The sequence below is a fragment of the Naegleria lovaniensis genome (genome assembly GCF_003324165.1).
Source record: "Naegleria lovaniensis strain ATCC 30569 chromosome Unknown tig002, whole genome shotgun sequence".
Lineage (NCBI taxonomy): Eukaryota > Heterolobosea > Eutetramitea > Acrasida > Naegleriidae > Naegleria > Naegleria lovaniensis.
In genome coordinates this window covers 478111-497786 of record NW_025407824.1, presented here as the reverse complement: position 1 = coordinate 497786, position 19676 = coordinate 478111, and the positions used below count along the sequence as shown (strand labels likewise).

Here is a 19676-nt window from a genome sequence, read left to right as displayed (position 1 = left end):
AAAGCAAGTAGTAATAATCAAACACGAATGGATTTTATTATTGGAGAAATCATGATCCTCAACACTTAGACATCTCCTTCCTTGGACTTTCTCTTAAACATTCTAATAATGGCTCTTACTTTTGTTTGGAAAAAGTTGATGGTAGAAACAACAGCCAAATTATAAAAACTGGAAGGCTTCACACAAACCAAAGCAATAAAAGCTGCAATTCTGAATATGAATCCATAAACAATCATCATGTAAATGGTCATGTAAAAATCGTCCCATGAATAGCCCATGATTTTCAAACTCTTTGACAAATCATACATGCCTTCATATCTCTTCAATTCAATAAGATAGGCATTTTCATGACTGTAGGTCAGATAGGAGAGGTATGGCAAATAATTAATAGGGAAATACATTTCTTTAAGAGTTGGTAGGGGAGTCGTAGCACCACTGAAAGTGTTAAAAATAAATACAATGACGACAGCTGTTAATTGAGCAATATTTGGTTTGATAATTATACTAATGAAATATCCCAATCCGTAAGATGTCCAATAAACCAATAGCAGTACATAATAATATTCATAAACAGGTGCTCTCGGTGACACAGTGGTATAATAAATACTCAAGAACACTACTGGTGCGAAAATATTCACAATAAATAAGGAAATATCTTTGGCCCAAAAATAACAAAAAGTACTCAATCCAGTTTGACTTTCTCTATAAAATACTAAATATTCGCCTCCAAATGCTCGAAGTGCTGACATGGCACCCATAAGCGCCATAGCAAGTGTCATGAGAGAGGATGTTGAATAAATTGGATCTTCAAGAGGTTGAGAACAAATGTCCTGGAGCCCATTTGGACACATTTCATAAACTGCTTTTGGTGGTGGACCAATGTATACCTTATTGTAATAGATTAATCCAAGAAATGCGCCACACAAGAATATTAAAGAATAATCCAACACTAAACTTGGTAAAGTACGAAGAAGTTGAGTCAAACTTCTCTTAAAGCACATGAAAAATTGTGAAAAATAGGGTAATCTTGGATTCTTGAACTTGTTGGGTCTCTTGGGTGGTTCACTCTTAGTAGTCTTACAACAAGATGTCGAATCTTCACCAGTAAGAGGAAGAGAGGAATTGATAGATTGTGAACTTGTACCATTCTCATCTTTGGGAAGATATTGTGCAATTCCTGGTTCCTCATCGGAATATTTGGTCTTCTTTTGAACCCAAATATCAGGTAAAGTACTAGGATCAAAATCATTGGTATCATTTTGAATCAGTCCTGCTGAAACATCAATCACAAAATCAGCCAAGTTCGTTCCATTTGGCTTTGTAAATCCAATTTCTTCAAAATATTCTTCAACTCTTGAAATTGGGCCAAGATAAATCGTTCTTCCTCCTTTTCCTAACAACAACAATGTATCAAACATGTTGAAAATTTCATAACGAGGTTGGTGAATAACTGTAATGACTGTAATTCCACAGCTTGCAATTGCTTGAAGAGCTTCACACACTTCTTTAGAGCTTGCTGAATCGAGACCACTAGTTGGTTCATCCAAGAATAACACATAAGGAGAGGAAACAAGTTCAATACCAACATTCACACGTTTTCTTTGACCACCAGATATTCCACGTTTTTCTTGATCTCCAATGAGAGAATGTCTAACATCTTCCAATCGTAATACCTTAATGACATCATTGACAATGGCGTTGATCTGTTTTTGTGGAGTACTAGCATCCAATCTTGTCTTGGCAGAAAAATAGAGAGTCTCCTCAACAGTCATGGTCGGAATCATAATATCATCTTGTGGAACGAAACCAATTTTTCGATTGTAGTTGGAAAGACGTTCTTCAATTCCATTGACAAATACTTTACCCACTTGAGTACCATAATAGGCACGATTGGAGAGTGTGGTAATAAATGTACTCTACATGAATTTGATCATACGTAAATATGACAATACATGAATATGATAAAATACATAAATATGATGATCAGATTCGGCATCAACATTATATCATGAATAAACAATCAACTTACTTTACCAGCTCCTGATAGACCCATGACAGCTGTTAATCTTCCATGCTTAATTTCACCTGTAACACCATTCAACACTTTTTTACCAGAACCTCTCAACACAAGACCTAAATCTTGGAATCCAATATCGACAGTAAATTGTTCTTCATGGAAACTGCTGCAACCAGTATTGGCCGTAGAATACGATTTTTGTTTGGGAGAGAAGAGAGAGGAACTTTCACCTGGATTTCTCTTTCGTTGCCTTGTACTCATCTTGATGTATAATTTGAAAGCAGCTTCATATGCAAAATAGAGTACTGCCATCAAGAATAACAGTACAAACACCAATACAAGACCTCCATAAGTCATTCGATCAGAAGCACTCATCTCAGGACATGAAGATAAAAACCATGAACATGGAGAAGGCTCAATGGAACCCTGTCTACAGAAATAACCTGCAGGACAACCAATTTTTGCACTTGCATTTGGACAATAATATCCTTCTGGACAAAGCTGATAGGTAAAAGATCCTTCTGGACAATACTGTGTTTGTGAGCAAGGTTTGATAGAATTTGGATTGGCACAATAATAACCTGCTGGGCACAAGCTCTTAGAGACGGATCCGGGTGGGCAATAGTCCATTGAATTATTGGTATAGGAACATAATGAAGGTTCTAAAATTGATGCATTCACACAATAGGTATCAGCAGGACACAACAAGATGGAGAGTGAGCCATTCATTGGTGTTGTGATTGCTTCTCTCGCCAAATTACAGTAATCTCCTTCACTGCATTTTTCAAGACCATCAATCACGACAATACCCTGTCCATAATCCGTCTTTTTAACAAAGTGACCTGGGCTTGCTGGAATGGGTATTAAATAATCGGTGGTACAGAGAGTTCCATTTGGACAAGTGTATGCTGTGTCCAAGCTATCACTGTAACATGTCTGATAACCATAGTTGGCGTTACATTTTTGTGGAGCAACCATTCCAAAGTCTGGACAAATATATCCCAAAGGACAAGGTATTCTTATACCTGAAACACAATAACTTCCAATGATGCAGGGAATTTCAGCAACTGATCGATAAACAAAAGTACCTTTGGAGGAAGTTGATCGAATCAAATGTTTTGAGAAGGAACTACAAAGACTTCCCTTAATACAGGCACTTGTAACGAGGGCAAATTGGTTTTCGTTGATTGGAATTGGTGGAATTAGTTCACACTTGTCTTTGAACGCCTTTAAAAACAAGTCATCAGGATTTTTAGCGAGTGCGTCACAGACAAGAGCATATCGTTTCAGTGCGTCAATTTCCCATCGTTGTCTACTCACAGAGATGAACATGTGTAAATTGTTAGAAGAAACATGCAAGTCAATAATGTTGCCTAATACTTTGAATCGGTTCAATTTGGTGAGTGTGACATACGCCTGAGTATCAGTTGGATCTAAATCTAGTGCCATTGCATGTATTTCAATATCTGAATTGCTTTTTGTAACAAAAATGGTTTCTTGCCAATAACTATAGAAGAACGAGTATAAATTAGCAACGTCTCCTAATCCACCATTGAAAATATCAATTTCACAAGCAACACTTTCAGCCATAGAACGACATTTTTCCTTGTCTGGTGGAGTATTTGGTCCCATATATGATAGCTCACAAAGAACTGGTGCATTGAGATGGCCACCTGGATCGTAGGCATCAACTTCATTAATAGTTTCGTTGATATCCATAAATTTGGAGTCGATAGAAATTATTTCATTATCAAACCTGGTATAACTCTCAATATTAGATGCACATGCTCCGTTCCTATCAACATATTCTGTGGGCTTACAAGCAAAGTTTTCTGGTCTGTTGACTGTGTTAGTTTGACCACTGCTTGACTTTACAAAGTTATAACTTGAAAATTCATGAATATGATGAATAAGCATGGTATAAATAATATTGTCAGGGCCGTCGTAATTCTGAGTTAAACCCAAAGCCAAGAACATATTCTGAGAAAGCGGAAACTCAATATTGGAGCATGTTGAAAATCTATCCAGTGATAAGGGTCTTCTAACAGTCTCCGAAATGAGACGAGCATAGGTAATTTTAGTAAAATCAGGAGCACTATAGAAGGTTGACAACAAATCGTTCTTTGTGAAATCAATAGCCATGGACTCGCTATTGTCGCTAAACTCGAAAATTCTCACTTGCTTATCAGTTTGAATGGTAATCAAAGCTCGAGCCAATGCCAAATTGTTAGCATCAAAAATTTTGGCATTCACTCTCATTGGTGCACGTGATGAGAAGTTTCCAAATTGAATTGAAGAATCAAAATGAATCTTTTCATTACCAGCTGGCACAATAATATCCCATTTTCTCACAGTGGCTAAATTATTGTTATAAATTGCATCAGGTTGTAAGAAAATCAATTGATATACACTATCCTTGTTTTGTTTGACCAATGCAACTGAATAAATATTTTGAGATGTTGGATCTCTAATCATTTTGAGTTGTAAAACTTCTGTCACCGATGGGTCTAAAGCATAGTACCATGTTTTTGTCAATTGTAATGCTTGATTCTCAATATTGTACATTCCATTGATATTGAGATTGGAGGAATCTACAGATTTTTGTGCAAAGGTTATATGGTCATAGGCATCTGATCCTTTTCCTGTGACCTGAGCATGACCATCAAATTTGATAATATTTGCAAACTTTTCTGGCTTGTAATAAATTCTTGTTGCTCCTCCCAAAATATACTGAATATTTGTGTTAATAAAGAATATTCTTCCATTTCTCAAAGCTTCAATCATGTAGCTTGTTCCAGGCATGACAAAGGTACCAATATAATCAAAAGCTCTGATTCCAACAACGCTATAACAATCATCCATTTGATCATCATACGTGGAGTTTGAGGAATTCAATGTTGCTGGCTGTCTTACACAGTCATAACTAAAATCTGAACTCTTCATGACAGAAATATCAGCAAGAATTTCTGGTGTTCCAGAGTATGGATTGACTTGTTCACACCACAAATCTTTAATATATCTTCCCAACAATAAATTAGAAACACAAATCTCGCTTGCCGTTGGACCTCTGTACACATAGTTTGTGTTTGGTGTATTCAAGTGTGATGTTCGGGAGGTATGAATATGTGGTTGTTTACTATTCAAATGTTCCTTTAATTTTTGAAACAGAACATGATCCTTTCCTGAATGAAATCGATGAGTGAGCATGGCGGAGGAAGATCCCATTGTTGACACAACACAGAAAGGTGTCATCAACACTACAGAGAGCATTACTAAAAGTGATACTGAACAAATCACATGATAATGACTGTTGTTGATTCTCCTCGATGATGAGGATGAAGATGATTGAACACACAATGACATTATGGAATCGGAGCGAATTACGGAATTTCAATATTTGCACAAGATAATTCTTGATGATGACGGGTATTGAATGATAAAAATCTTGAAGTAAAAACACAATGGTTCTACTTGATCAACACAAGGCCTCTCGGAAAATTTGTGCTGCAATCAAGGAGAAGATGTGTTCACAACGTTGATGGGCCGATGAAATTAATTTGAGTGGCCTTGTGTGAAATTTTTTTAGGAGTTTGAACCTTGTCATCAGCTCCTGTTTCCCGTCTTTCACCGCCTTCATCTCACTTCATTCTCATGAAACAATCAACATCATCATTCTGAGCTGTAGTTGTGAGATTAAGAAAAATCAGACAATTATTTTCTTCTTCTAGGAAGGAATGAATTCGGGTCAATCTTTAAAGATATTTGCTTGTTTAATCTTTGAAAGAGGATTCTCCGTAGGATGATGACATTCTTTTGATTGTTTGTTGACTGAAGTCCTTTGACATGTAGCAGAAGCACTGCCAAAACACTCAACTCCCTTTGATTCCATTTCCAAAACACTGCCAAAAAAAAGAGAAAATTGATAGTTCAACAAGAGAGGACTCTAAAAGTCAAAACTTCCACAAACAACAAATTACGCCGAACATGCAACACAGAAAAATCTCGCTGATGATGGCCTTAATTCAAAAAACATTTGCAAAAACTGATTGATTAACGATCAAGTTGAACAAAAGTCTCGCACATTTTCCATAAGGAAACTGTTTCTTTGACCCACACCTTAAGTGCACATTATCATAATCACTTTCGAGCGTTCAACAAAAAGAAAAACAAAGATTGCGTAGTACTATTCTTGCTGCTTTCTCGCCTTATCATCAATATCAATTTCTGAAATAATTGGTACCCAAGCCTTCTTCAAAATGCCATCTTCTACGAGTACGATGAACGCGTCTTCCGAACCCAACAAGATAACACTTCAAGAATTGCAGGAACATGACGGCATCAAAAACCCTCGTTTATGGGCAGTCCTCTATGACCATGTGTATGATTTAACGGACTTTGCAAGCGTGCATCCGGGTGGGGAAGAAATGATTCGGAGTGCTTGTGCAAGAGATGCCACTGCCTTATTTGAGTCCTACCATTTATCATCTTCCATCATTGCCAAGAGCTATTTGAACAATAAGAAGAGCCCAAGTAAATCCATTAAATATGTGGGAGAGTTTGATGTTGAGAGTGCCAAAGTGTCTACCAACAATTCAAGCGACGAGCTTCCGAACGATGCAGCCATCAAATTTACTTTCCAATCTCCATTGAGCAGCATAGAGAATGGACAACAACGAAACATTTATGAAATCATGAAACAAAGAATTAGGGATCAGCTAATGAAGAAGCCTGATTTCAAGAATAGAATCCGGAAAGTGGATGGCTTGAGGTTGGTGAATGCAATTTTCATTATTGGAGGTTTGCTCATTTGCCAACTCGCTTCTCAATACATTCCTTCTCTTCCTTTGGTGGTGGTTATTGCTTTGGGAGCACTTGCTGGACTTTTTCATCATCTAACAATGGTATGTAATTTAAAATGGTTATGATAACAAGTTTACACAATTCTATCACTATTGGTCATTATCATTATTAGGTTCATATCTTGCATGACGTCGGTCATGGTTCATTCACCAACAATACTAGGTTTTGGAATTGGTTTGGAACATTTGGTAGCTATATTTTAGGTCAATCGTTTTATTGTTGGACCATTAGACATAATGTGGCTCATCATGTGTATACCAACATGAGCGAACTGGATCCAGATGTTGGAGTCTACGAATGGAACAGATATTTAGAAGCAACGAACACAAATGCTACAACTAAGGTACCTGCTAAAGTTAAATCAAGTAGCACCGATAGAGCTGCTGATGAAGTTAATGTAGTGTCGAAAATGTATGAGGAACCAAAAGATTACAAATCTGTTCCAGTGAACATCATGGCCAAAACTGGGTCTTTTTCGAGTCTCCCTTTGTTATACGCATCCCTGATCTTTTATATGCAACTGGTTGACTTTGTTCATTATTGGACTAGACATGTGAGCGAAGGTAAGTCGTCAAATAAGGAATGGTTGAATGTTTCAAACTCCAGGTTGTATGAATAGGAGTCACTTTTGCTTCATCAACATTAAGTTGGACTACATTTCATTTCTACTTGTCAAAGATAGTTTTTGTGGTTTATAGAACTATTCTACCAGGATATCTATTTTACAAGAGTGGAGGAGTTATTGGAAGGTCAACATTAGAAGCACTACTTGCATTTGTTGCCACAGAAGTTGTTGCTGGAATTTTGTTTGGCTTTTTATCTCAAATTAATCATATTAGTGAAAAATGTGCTTGGCCCTCGAACGTATTGAATGAAATGGTTGAAAACTCCAATGGAAATGGTGACTTGGATTGGGCTGAAATTCAAGTACGAACATGTAAGTAATTGAACTCTTGTTCTAATTATGAATTGAAACGGCGTGGTATAGGCATTGATTATTGCCATGACAGTTACTTGTGGACTTATTTATCCGGTTTCTTAAATTACCAAGTCATTCATCACTTGTTTCCAGGCATTAATCCTTGGTTGTATCCAACACTTTTGCCAATTGTGAAGCAAGTATGCAAGGAAAATAGCGTTCCATACACAATTTATGATAAATTCTCAGATGCTCTGGAGAGTCATGTTCGCCAATTGACTCTCTTTTCAAAGAAGCAACTTTTGAACAATACCCTTTGAGTACTTGTGGACAATTTTAGAAATTAGCCAATCATTTTACAGCACGAATGTTGTTATTGGATAGTAAAAATAGGCAACAATATTCATTTTGAATATTTTGAATATCTTTTAACACGCTCGATTTCATTGAGTGGGTGGCGATGCATACCCACGTTGAAGACATGAGCAGAGCAACCAGAAGACAACTGGCACCCATTGTAATCTTTACGTCGGTTGCAGCCACCCAACCGAAATAAATGCGACTTTTTGTTTTTAGTTCGAATTTAAAAAAAAATTCACCCTTCTCACATCTTGCTGCTTTCAAACAACAAGGAGATTCTTCAACACCTCAACACCGCCGTCAAAAGCAACCACAGGCAAATTCTTCTTCAAGAAGCCACTTGTACAAGCCAAGCACCAACAAGCCAACAAGTTATTCCATTCTATTCATAAGAACACCACTCAATGGAAACAATCATTGTTAACCCAACCCAAAATGAATTTGTAGACTTTAACTCAGTAACCAATACTGAACAAGAATTAATCATTCTTGAAAAGAACGAGGTATTGAATAGATCATCTATTCTACCACAAACTCCTTCAAAGGAACAAAAACTTGAAGATGTACCAGTCTTTGGTTTTGATTACGATGCTATGGATAAGAAGGCTTTCTTTGAACAATTCGGTGCGGAGTTTATTCCTTCTGATCTCTCAACAAAAAAGATAATTAAACACATGTATGAGACCAAGATTAGATGTGGTGCCTCCGGTGATGACCTTCCAACCATTGAAGAACCTTTCTACATTGTTGACTTGTCTGAGGTGCTGAGACAAGTTCAAACATGGAGACAAGAGTTACCAAGAGTTACTCCTTTCTATGCTATCAAGTGTAACCCAAATCCATACTTTTTGAGAGTGCTTGAGAAACTTGGTTGTGGTTTTGACGTTGCTTCACGTGACGAAATTGAATGTGTCAAACAAGTTCTTCCAAACAATGATGAACTGGCTGCAAGATGTATTTATGCCAATCCATGTCATCCAATTTCTCATGTTAAATACGCCAGTACAAGCGGAGTTCAACTCACCACTGCTGACAACGTTGATGAGTTGTATAAATTGAAGAAATACTGGCCAGATGCACAAATTGTAATTCGTATCAAGACTGACGACAGTCACTCTGTTTGCCAATTCAGTACCAAGTTTGGTGCTGAACTTGGTGTTGCTTTCGAAATGGTTGACATTATCAAAGATTTAGGCTTGAATCTTGTTGGTGTCAGTTTCCATGTTGGCTCTGGTTGCAATGATGTTAATTCATTCCTCAAAGCAATTAGAGATGCTCGTGCTGTATTTGACTATGGCTTTAAAGTGTTGAATAAGAAAATGTGGTTGCTAGACCTTGGTGGAGGTTGGCAAGGAAGAAGTAATGAACACGGAAATGCTGCTTTCATTTCTGTTGCAAGAACCATCAAACCACTTCTTGATGAACTTTTCCCTGTCAATAGTGGGGTAAAGATTATTGCTGAACCAGGCAGATATATCGCTCACAGTACACATACCTTGGTCACATCAATCTTCTCAAGAAGAATTGAAAAGTCTAGAGTCTTGTACTACATTTATGAAGGTGTTTATCATAGCTTCAACTGTCTCATCTTTGATCATGCAGAACCTGAAATTAAACATATCAGCTACGAAGAGCTCGTTTCTGATAATGTAAAGGATGAGGTTGAAGAAAGAGTTGGTCACACCGATAAGCCTGTTACTTTGTATGGCAGTACTTGTGATTCAATGGACGTCATTCTCAAAGATTCCCATAACATTCCAAACTGTTTAGAATGTGGAGATGTTCTCTTCGTTGAATTGTTTGGAGCGTATACCATTGCTGCTGGTACTTCTTTCAACGGTTTCAAGCTTGCAAAGATTCACTACATTGCTCGCATTGATTAATTAGCTATATATGTCTTTTACCTTGTGTATTGCAATGAAAAGTGCATCACACTTCACAAAATAAACAACAACAACTCCTTCATGCTTTGACACTGTATGATATTCCTCGAAACATTTGCTTTACTGTATTCTTACGTTAACTTCTCGATACTCCATTTGTGACATCCAATCTTCGGGTATGTTTGTCAATTTAAACGCAATATCATTCAACTGTTCATACTTTGCTTCTATCTTAAACAAGTCATGGTCAAAATCAATGGTATAATTAAATTCTTGCGAGTAAGGATGGTCCAGTACGTAACCACAGTCAAGAACAGAAATCAGCGAATCAAAGGTCTTGTTAAGAAGACAATACCAATCCTCGTAACTTCTTCTCGATACACGCAAATCAGCATATTTTTTCAGTTTTTCAATCTCATCCGTGGTTGGAGTTGATGATTCAGTGACTACTTTAATCCGCTTCAACAAATCAACAATTTGTGGAATAGCGGAAGAGGGTGAATGTTCATCGGTTTGATGTTTGGAAATTAATTTACGAATATCGGAAACGAGTTGATAGCCTAGAACTGTCCAATGCGCAAAATGATTGTAGTATTGTAAAACTTGTCCCTTGTTGAAAATAATTTTTACTTGGCCTGGATGACCCATGATTTCTTTTTTTTTGGAAATTGTACTTCCAGTTTTTCAGGGATAAAGCACTCTATCATAGAAAGATCACAAAATGTTTGTACCAAGAGAGCATTGGCCGGCATGGTTTTTTTGTTCAGAACACGACGATAAGCACCACAGCAGAGTTGATTTCAAACAACACGAGTGTTGCATCGTTGTCCCATATTCGATTGGTCAGAGAACAAGAATTCGAAAAGAGTTTTTTGATCAGATCAAAAGCTTCTGAATACCTTATTCAACTCAAGAACCAAATTGACGAAGATATTAGAAGATTTGTAGCTCGATTCCTTCCTATCGTACGAGTTATCAATCATGTTCATATGAGAGTCGTCTTCAAGCTCGCATTCTTTGAAATTCGTTTTCAGTTGTAACGGAGGACGCTCACCAATCGTGTTATTCACATTAAATTGTTGTTTGGTAATTTCAGAGTCTTTCGGATATCTTTAATGTGCTCGTCTCGTGGTGTAATGGTAGCATAGTGGACTTTGAATCCATTGACGGAGGTTCGATTCCTCCCGAGACGGAAACCAAGGCGAGCTAACTTTTTGTTCCGAACACAACTTCATTTTGCTGAAGCGTCTTTCGTTGTCGAAGAGGATTTCGAAAAAAATGAGTTCATTCAACTATTCGGAAGATACACAATTTCCTTCCTCTCAACAAAACATCACATACCAATTCCAAGAGGATGGTGATGATGATTATTCGGGAGAGAACGAACAATCACAGTCTAATCAATTTGTTAACCCTTCTAATTTTATTGGAGAAGATGATGATGAGGATAACGAGTACGACGTAAATGACGATGAACAAAGCGATGATTCATCCTCATCACCTATTAGCCAGGGCAACAACAATTTTGAATACGTGGAGGATTTGAACACTCAACAGAGCCAAACACTACCTACCACACAATCACAACTTTATTCCCAGGATTTTCTAAATACACAACAAACTGGTACTCAACTTTCTTACTCTCAACAATCATCGGCTGCCAGTGGCGGTTTGAAAGCAAGTTCCAACACATCTTCACTTGGCAAGAAAAAGAAGAAAAAAGAAATACACGATTTGAACTCTTTTATTGACAAATATGCTACTCCGCTCAATTTTGATGAAGAGGATGAAGAGGTTTTGGAAAAGAAGCTTCCGGAACATGCTTGCAAATATTGTACCATTCACGATCCTGCTTGTGTTGTTAAGTGTAATATTTGTCAAAAGTGGTTTTGTAACGGAAGAGGAGGCTCGAATGGCTCTCACATTGTTCACCATTTGGTAAAGTCCAAACACAAGGAAGTCTCTTTGCATCCTGAATCACCTCTAGGAGATACAGTTCTGGAGTGCTACAACTGTGGATGCAGAAACGTATTCTTGCTAGGTTTTATTCCTGCCAAGAATGATTCTGTTGTTGTATTGTTATGTCGTGAACCATGCTTACATGATAACAGTCTTAAGGACATGGATTGGGATGTTGATTCATGGCTTCCTTTAATTCAAGATCGTCAAATGTTGTCTTGGTTAGTTAAAGAACCTGACGAAGAAAAGAACAGAGGTAGAAAAGTAACCACACAACAAATTAACAAACTGGAAGAGTTGTGGAAGACTAATACTGATGCATCCATCGACGATTTAGAAAAACCAGGCATTGATGATGATCCTCTTCCTGTTCAATTTTTCTATGAAGATGCCTATCATTATCAATCAGTATTCAGTCCACTCATTCAATTGGAAGCAGAGTATGATAAGAGAATGAAAGAATCTCAATCAAAGGATAATATTGCTGTTCATTGGGAAACAACCAACAGCAACAGATTACTGGCTTATTTTTATTTCACACGTGAAGACAATGAGCTTCGTTTAGTACCCGGTGATGAACTCAGACTTCGCTACAATAGAGATGGTATTAACTGGGAAGGTATTGGCCATGTTATCAAATTCAACCAAGAGGAAGAGGTTGTTTTGGAATTGAAGAAGAAAACAGCACCTATTAGCTTCACAACTGGGTTTAGTGTTGATTTTGTTTGGAAGCCAACCTCCTTCGAAAGAATGCAAAACGCAATGAGAACATTTGCAATTGACGAGAATTGTATTAGCAATTTTCTGTATCACAAAATGTTAGGTCATCCAAACCAAACACCAAAAGATGTTCTTCTCAAAGTTACCCTTCCTAAGAAATATTCTGCACCTGGCTTACCTGAACTAAATCATTCTCAAATTTCAGCTGTCAAGAATGCTCTGCAAAGACCACTTTCATTAATTCAAGGTCCACCCGGTACAGGAAAGACTGTTACGAGCGCTTCAATTGTCTACCATATGGTTGATAAGAATAAGCATAGAGTATTAGTGTGTGCACCTTCCAATGTTGCTGTGGATCAATTGGCAGAAAAGATTCATGCTACTGGTCTCAAGGTTGTTAGACTGTGTGCAAGAAGTAGAGAAGCAGTTAATTCACCTGTAGATTTCCTTACATTACACTACCAGCTAAAACTCTACAAAACTAAAGAAAAGGATGAATATCAAAGACTTCAACAAAAGAAAGAGGATGATGGAGAATTATCTATTGCTGATGAGAAACGTTTAAAAATGTTAAAGAGATTAACAGAGAGGGAAATTTTGAAGGCAGCAGACGTCATTTGTTGTACTTGTGTTGGTGCAGGCGATGTCAGATTAAGAGACTTTAAATTTAAACATGTACTCATTGATGAATCTACTCAAGCCACTGAACCTGAATGTCTCATTCCAATTGTAAAAGGAGCAAAGCAAATCGTTCTTGTTGGAGACCACTGTCAGCTAGGTCCAGTAATCATGTGCAAGAAGGCAGCTAGAGCTGGATTATCAAGATCTCTCTTTGAACGTTTGGTAATGTTGGGCATTAGACCAATGCGTCTCCAAGTACAATATAGAATGCATCCTTGTCTCTCAGAATTTCCTTCCAATACCTTCTATGAAGGCACTTTACAGAATGGTGTAAAAAAGGAAGATAGATTAATTCATATTGATTTTCCTTGGCCACATTCTGATGCACCAATGTTTTTCTATAATTCTGTTGGACAAGAAGAATATAGTGCAAGTGGAACATCTTTTCTCAATAGAACTGAAGCAGAAACAGTTGAAAAGATTGTAACTAAAATGCTTAAGGCTGGCGTAAGGCCATATCAATTGGGAGTTGTAACTCCTTATGAAGGACAACGAGCTTTTTGTGTTAGTCATATGCAACGAGCTGGTACTGCTGATCCAGATCTTTATAAGGAAATTGAGGTTGCCAGTGTAGACTCATTCCAAGGAAGAGAGAAAGATTTTATTATTCTTTCATGTGTCAGATCCAATGATCACCAAGGTATTGGATTCTTAAACGATCCAAGACGTCTTAACGTTGCTCTTACCCGTGCTAGATGTGGTATAATTATCATTGGAAATGCAAAAGTCTTGTCCAAACAACCTTTGTGGAATTTATTATTGCATCATTTTAAGAACGACAATTACATGCAAAAGAATTTTATTGTTGAAGGTGCTTTGTCTCGCTTGAGCATCAGTAATGTGAAACTTCAAAAACCAAAGAAGTTTACAAACCATAGATATGGTATTGGTTATGGATTGACATCATCGATCCCTCTTCTTGACCCTAATGCTTCAATGGTTCCAATGCAAATGGCATCACCAATGATGAATCCATTGATTCCTGTGACATCTTATTCAGGTGCCATTTCTACAAGTCATCAAATATATCCACTCTTCCCTACTGGATACAATCCTTCTATTAACGTTCCTGCTAGCTCTTTCATAACCACTCAAGATGAAAGATTACTCACTCAACAATCACAAGAATCTGATAGATTCCACTAGGGTCAATCGATTGAAGGTCATTGTAAATTATGACATTTGTTGGAAAGAAAAAGAGTGACGCTGTAACAGCCACTCCATCAGTAAGCTCTCAATAATGATGTGAAATAAAGATAAATAGATTCCATTAGAGAAAATAGTATGATACACTAAATATTTCAAGCTTGATGCACATGTGAAAGCCAAAAGAATGAGCTCAATCGAAGCAATGAGACGTCAGGTTTGTCTTTTGAAGACGTCTTGCTGTGAGAATTATGAGAAAAATAAAAATGAAAAGCCAAATTACTCGTTCCCGAAGTTATTTTGCTTCCCAAAGAGTGAACAACAACCTACTTCGATCTCTCATCACTCTGCGATCATTCTCTACGACCAACCAAAACAACACATACCCGATTGACAACAACAAAGGATCGATTGTTGATTATGGGCTCTATGTAGTGACTGATTCGGAAATTTCAAGCAAAGCATCCCGTTCATTGGAGGAAACCGTTCAGCAAGCTATTGAAGGAGGATCATCAATTATTCAATATCGTGAAAAGAATGGTTCATTGAATACTCGTCAAATTCTGCAACAAGCAAAATCTTTACAACGTATTTGTAAAAAGTATGGCGTTCCATTTCTCATAGATGATCGTGTTGATTTGGCTCTGGCTTGCAATGCCGACGGAGTTCATGTGGGTCAAAAGGATCTCCCACCTCAATATGTGAGAAAATTGATTGGTCATTCCAAGATTTTGGGATTAACAGTCGGAACGAGAGAGCAAGTGAATGAAGCACTCTCACATGAAGTGAGAGCAGATTATTTAGGAACCAATGCCATTTTCCCAACTCAAACCAAAAAAGATGCTGGTACTGCTGTGGGATTACAAGGACTCAAAGATTTAGTGGACTATGTAAAGAGTGTGTCAATGGAAAGAAATATACCATTGGTAGCCATTGGAGGAATTGGTAATCAAAACGTTGAAGATGTGATGAAATGTGGTGTCGATGGAGTTGCAGTGGTGAGTAGTGTCGTTGGAGCCTCCAGTGCTTTTGAAGCTGCAAAAGAGTTGAGAAGACATGTGAATTTTTATCAAATGGGTCAATCAAGAGAAAAGGCAGAATTACGAGAACAAATGACAGATGCCTTATTGCAAATCAAAAAGAGCAGACCATTGATTCATAACTTGACCAACAATGTGGTAACCACACAAACAGCCAATGCACTTCTTGCGATTGGTGCTTCTCCAGTCATGACTCAGTATCATGCCGAAATTGCTGATATGGTAGATATTGCGAGTGGAGTATTAATTAACATTGGAACATTGGATGAGTACTCTATAAAAGCCATGCATTTAGCAGCAAGACATGCAGGTCACTTGGGAAAGCCAGTAATCTTGGATCCCGTCGGCTTTGGAGCTACTCGTGCAAGAGAAGACACAACCTTTGATTTATTATTGAACCACAAGATTACTATTCTTAAGGGAAATTATGGTGAAATTGGTAAAATGCATGGAGAGGGAGGTTTTGCAACATTGAAAGGAGTAGATGCTGAGGGTGGTCCACTCACAGACCAATCCCAAATGGATAAGGTTGTTTTGGATTTATCAAGAAAATATGGATGTGTTGTTTGTATGACTGGACCTATTGATTTTATTTCAGATGGTTCTCGAGTCATTAGAATTTATCATAATGAGCCATCCCTTCAATATTTGACTGGAGTTGGATGTATGACTGGGGCTATTCAGACAGCTTTTGCAGCAGTTTGTAATGATCCACTTGTTTCAGCAGCTGCAGGTTGTGCGTTTGTGGCACTGAGTGGAGAAATTGCTACGAAAAAGCTTGGTGTTGATGGAAAGAGTGGTGAATTGCCAATGTTAGGAGATTTTAGAACAGAGTTATTCAATGCTTTTGGTAGTTTAACACCAACATTCTTTAGATCTCACCTTAATTTTGATATCATCAAGTATTAAATTTATTTACATCCATTTTGATGCGTGCCATTGTTTGAGCACAAACTTTCAGTTGTTCATGTCTCAAAGGTTGAAAATCTCCAGAGAATGGAAGAAATCACAAAAAAAAATGCCAAGAAAAGCTACCAGCACCGCTGCTACCAAACGCAAAACTCCTACATCATCAAACCAAAAAGGAGCCAAAAAAAAGAAAAAAGAAGCCGATGATGAAGACGGCTCCCCAAAAGATGAAAAGGTAGAAGATATCCAAGAAGATGGATCGTTTGTTAGTATGATTTTGAAACATGAAAAACATCCTAAACATGATGAGACGGTTGTTTTTTTTGAAAGAAAAAGAAAAGTTAGTTCTAGCTCCGATGATGAAATTTTCTACAGTGTTCATGGAAAAGACGCTATATTCATTGACAAACATTTCTCCAATTATGGATCGTTTAAATACCACGAGAAAAAGGGAGAGTGTGATAAAGACCATCCGTATATTGTGGGTGGTGTTCGACATGCAGGTCTTCCCTATCTAACATTTAGACCAGCGTTATATGAACAGTTCGTAAAGGGCATTCTTCTCGACCATCGAAAAAAGCTTGAAATATGGGCCGACAGAAAATCAAATTATGAATGTATCAAGTCCGCATCTCCTGGAAATCTCCAAAGTTTTGAAGAAATTATTTTCAAATCAGACACAACACCTGGAATCGTATGCTCAATTATGATCAAACAAGATTCGAATGAAAGAAGGGTTGGTATTGCGTATGCCAATACCTCTCTGCGAGTTATTGGTTTTTGCAGCTTTGCTGATAATAGTCAATTAGCAGTATTAGATTCTGCTCTTGCTCAAATGGAGGCAAAAGAAGGGTTAATTTGTATTTCCAAGAATGATATCCTTTATTCCAAAGTGCTAGATATTTTTGCAAGAACTGATATTATGTGTACGGAGCTCAAGAGAAGTGCTTTCACTAGAAAACCTTCGTTGGAAGCTGATATTTGCAAATTAACAGGAAAAAATAATGTTGAAAACCCAGAGTTCAATGATGAATGTGTAGCATGTGCTGCCCAAGCACTCATTGATTATTTAGAATTGGTAGAAGATCCCCACAATTATTCGTATTTCAAAACGAAATCATTTGTGGTACAAAATTTTATGAAGTTGGACAGCTCGTGCATTGCCTCTCTCAATTTGTTACCTAGCCCAAGTGATCGAAAAAAGCACGATAGTCTTTTTGGTTTGCTCAATGAGTGTGTTACAAAACCTGGATCTCGACTCCTTAGAGAATGGATTAGACAACCATTGACTGACCAAAGTCAAATTGAAAACAGACTTGATATGGTTGAAATATTTGTTGAAGAGCATGAATTAAGAGAAGAAATAAGAGCTGCACTTAAAAAGATCCCAGATCTCGACATTCTATGCTCTAAGATGGCCAAATTTAAAATTACATGCGACGATATCATGAAATTGTATGCATGCGTACAGCAACTCCCTGTTATCAAAGAATCATTAGAGAAAGTAAGAAACGAAAAAACTTTTAATGAGGAGGGAATATTCTTTTCCGTGTTGTTGCAATTAGAAGATTTATGCGCAGCCTTTATTCCAAAATTTCCAACTTTGGTTCATACATCCCTAGATCTTGAAAATGCTGCAGATCATAGTTACAGATTAAATCCCAATCTTGATGACAATTTAAAAGAAATTGCAGAAGAGCTTACAGAATCTATCAAACTCATGGATGAAGAATGTAAACGGATACAAGACGAGGAGGCAGTTAAAAAAGATGAATTGGTGTTAGTATACACAAAAAAGGCTGTTCATCTACAAGTTGGTGGAAAGGTAGCCAGCAAGTTTAACAATAATCAGAATTATATTGCATTGGGAGGAACAAAGCAACAGTTCAAATTTATCACTAGAAATTTGATGAGTCTGGCAGAAAATTACAGACTTTGTCAAGAAAAATATGATGCATGTTCAGATGCACTGATGTATCAAGTCAAAGGTACTATTGGTTCCTATTCTCAACATTTTTCAGACCTCAGAGATGCGTTAGCCGAACTTGACATTTTTGCTGCATTTGCCGACGTATCTACAAAATCTGCCAAACCTTATGTTAGACCTATTATTAAGCCACTTGATGCAGAAGAAGACGAAATCTATCTGATAAACTGTAGACATCCATGTGTAGAGGTTCAAGACGGCATTGATTTTCAGATGAATAGTTGTCTATTCGACAGATCTTCAAATCAGCTGCATATTATAACTGGTGTAAGTATTTTAATTGAACAATACTGTTTAGCAATCTCATCATTTTTAGCCGAATATGGGTGGTAAGAGCACTTATATCAGACAAGTGGCGATTAATGTTATTTTAGCACAGATAGGATGTTTTATTCCAGCTGATGCAGGTAGTATTGTGAGTATAAGGGATGCCATTCTCTCCAGAGTAGGTGCCTCAGATAGCACCAGTAGGGGCATAAGTACATTCATGGCAGAGATGTTGGAAACATCTGCTATATTGTCAACAGCCACTAACAAGACGCTGATTATTATTGACGAGTTGGGAAGAGGCACATCTGTAAGTACTCTGTAATGTCTCGAATTTTGGATAATTCTATGATTCAAAAGACATATGACGGGTTCGGCTTGGCATATGCGATTGTAGAACATTTATCTAGAACAACAAATGCTTATACATTGTTTGCAACACATTTTCATGAGCTAAAGGTGTTAACTGAAGATCCAGATTGTAATAGAGTGTGTTGCAAGAGAATGGAATCTGTGTAAGTAGCAGGATGTTCTCTTTGTTTTTGGAATTGATCATCTTTGAAACAGTTTGGAGGACGAACTAAAAATGTTATATCGTGTCATTGATGACGACGAGACCAATGTAAACAGTAATAACAGTTTTGGTATTGAAGTTGCTAAACTGGCCCACTTTCCTCCCGACATTATTAGAGTAGCTCAAATGAAATCCAAAGAAATTGAAAGCATTATTAACATGACAGAAACACCCAATGCGCAACAAAACACCACCAAAGAAAGCAGTGAAGAAAGAGCCAAGATGCATCAAGCTCTCTGTAAATTTGCCAACTTTGATTTTTCAAACAAATCTCTTGAAGAAATCGCCCAATTCCTCCAGACACATTTTAAAAAGTAAATTATTTCATGCCCTTCCTTAATGACTTTGTGAACT

At 37.3% G+C, this 19676-nt stretch overlaps 7 protein-coding genes across 7 annotated transcripts; 5 read left to right on the top strand and 2 right to left on the bottom strand.

Moving 5' to 3' along the window:
- Nucleotides 1–65: 65 nt before the first annotated feature.
- C9374_007014 (uncharacterized protein) lies at nt 66–5242 on the bottom strand (the record flags this gene model as incomplete). Its single annotated transcript, XM_044696939.1, has 2 exons — nt 66–1916; nt 2030–5242. The coding sequence occupies 2 exons, from the start codon at nt 5240–5242 to the stop codon at nt 66–68; spliced, it is 5064 nt and encodes a 1687-aa protein (XP_044555377.1).
- A 1031-nt stretch (nt 5243–6273) lies between these two features.
- On the top strand, nt 6274–8116 carry C9374_007013 (uncharacterized protein; the record flags this gene model as incomplete). The annotated part of the gene is made up of 4 exons (XM_044696938.1): nt 6274–6918; nt 6990–7440; nt 7497–7814; nt 7866–8116. 4 exons carry the CDS (start codon nt 6274–6276, stop codon nt 8114–8116), a joined length of 1665 nt encoding a protein of 554 aa, XP_044555376.1.
- A 444-nt stretch (nt 8117–8560) lies between these two features.
- On the top strand, nt 8561–10039 carry C9374_007012 (uncharacterized protein; the record flags this gene model as incomplete). Its single annotated transcript, XM_044696937.1, has 1 exon — nt 8561–10039. One exon carries the CDS (start codon nt 8561–8563, stop codon nt 10037–10039), a length of 1479 nt encoding a protein of 492 aa, XP_044555375.1.
- Nucleotides 10040–10159: 120 nt separating this feature from the next.
- C9374_007011 (uncharacterized protein) lies at nt 10160–10687 on the bottom strand (the record flags this gene model as incomplete). The annotated part of the gene is made up of 1 exon (XM_044696936.1): nt 10160–10687. One exon carries the CDS (start codon nt 10685–10687, stop codon nt 10160–10162), a length of 528 nt encoding a protein of 175 aa, XP_044555374.1.
- A 630-nt stretch (nt 10688–11317) lies between these two features.
- Nucleotides 11318–14545, top strand: C9374_007010 (uncharacterized protein; the record flags this gene model as incomplete). Its single annotated transcript, XM_044696935.1, has 1 exon — nt 11318–14545. The coding sequence occupies one exon, from the start codon at nt 11318–11320 to the stop codon at nt 14543–14545; it is 3228 nt and encodes a 1075-aa protein (XP_044555373.1).
- Nucleotides 14546–14811: 266 nt separating this feature from the next.
- Nucleotides 14812–16494, top strand: C9374_007009 (uncharacterized protein; the record flags this gene model as incomplete). Its single annotated transcript, XM_044696933.1, has 1 exon — nt 14812–16494. One exon carries the CDS (start codon nt 14812–14814, stop codon nt 16492–16494), a length of 1683 nt encoding a protein of 560 aa, XP_044555372.1.
- A 109-nt stretch (nt 16495–16603) lies between these two features.
- On the top strand, nt 16604–19640 carry C9374_007008 (uncharacterized protein; the record flags this gene model as incomplete). Its single annotated transcript, XM_044696932.1, has 4 exons — nt 16604–18748; nt 18798–19058; nt 19109–19263; nt 19316–19640. 4 exons carry the CDS (start codon nt 16604–16606, stop codon nt 19638–19640), a joined length of 2886 nt encoding a protein of 961 aa, XP_044555371.1.
- Between the last annotated feature and the right edge of the window lie 36 nt (nt 19641–19676).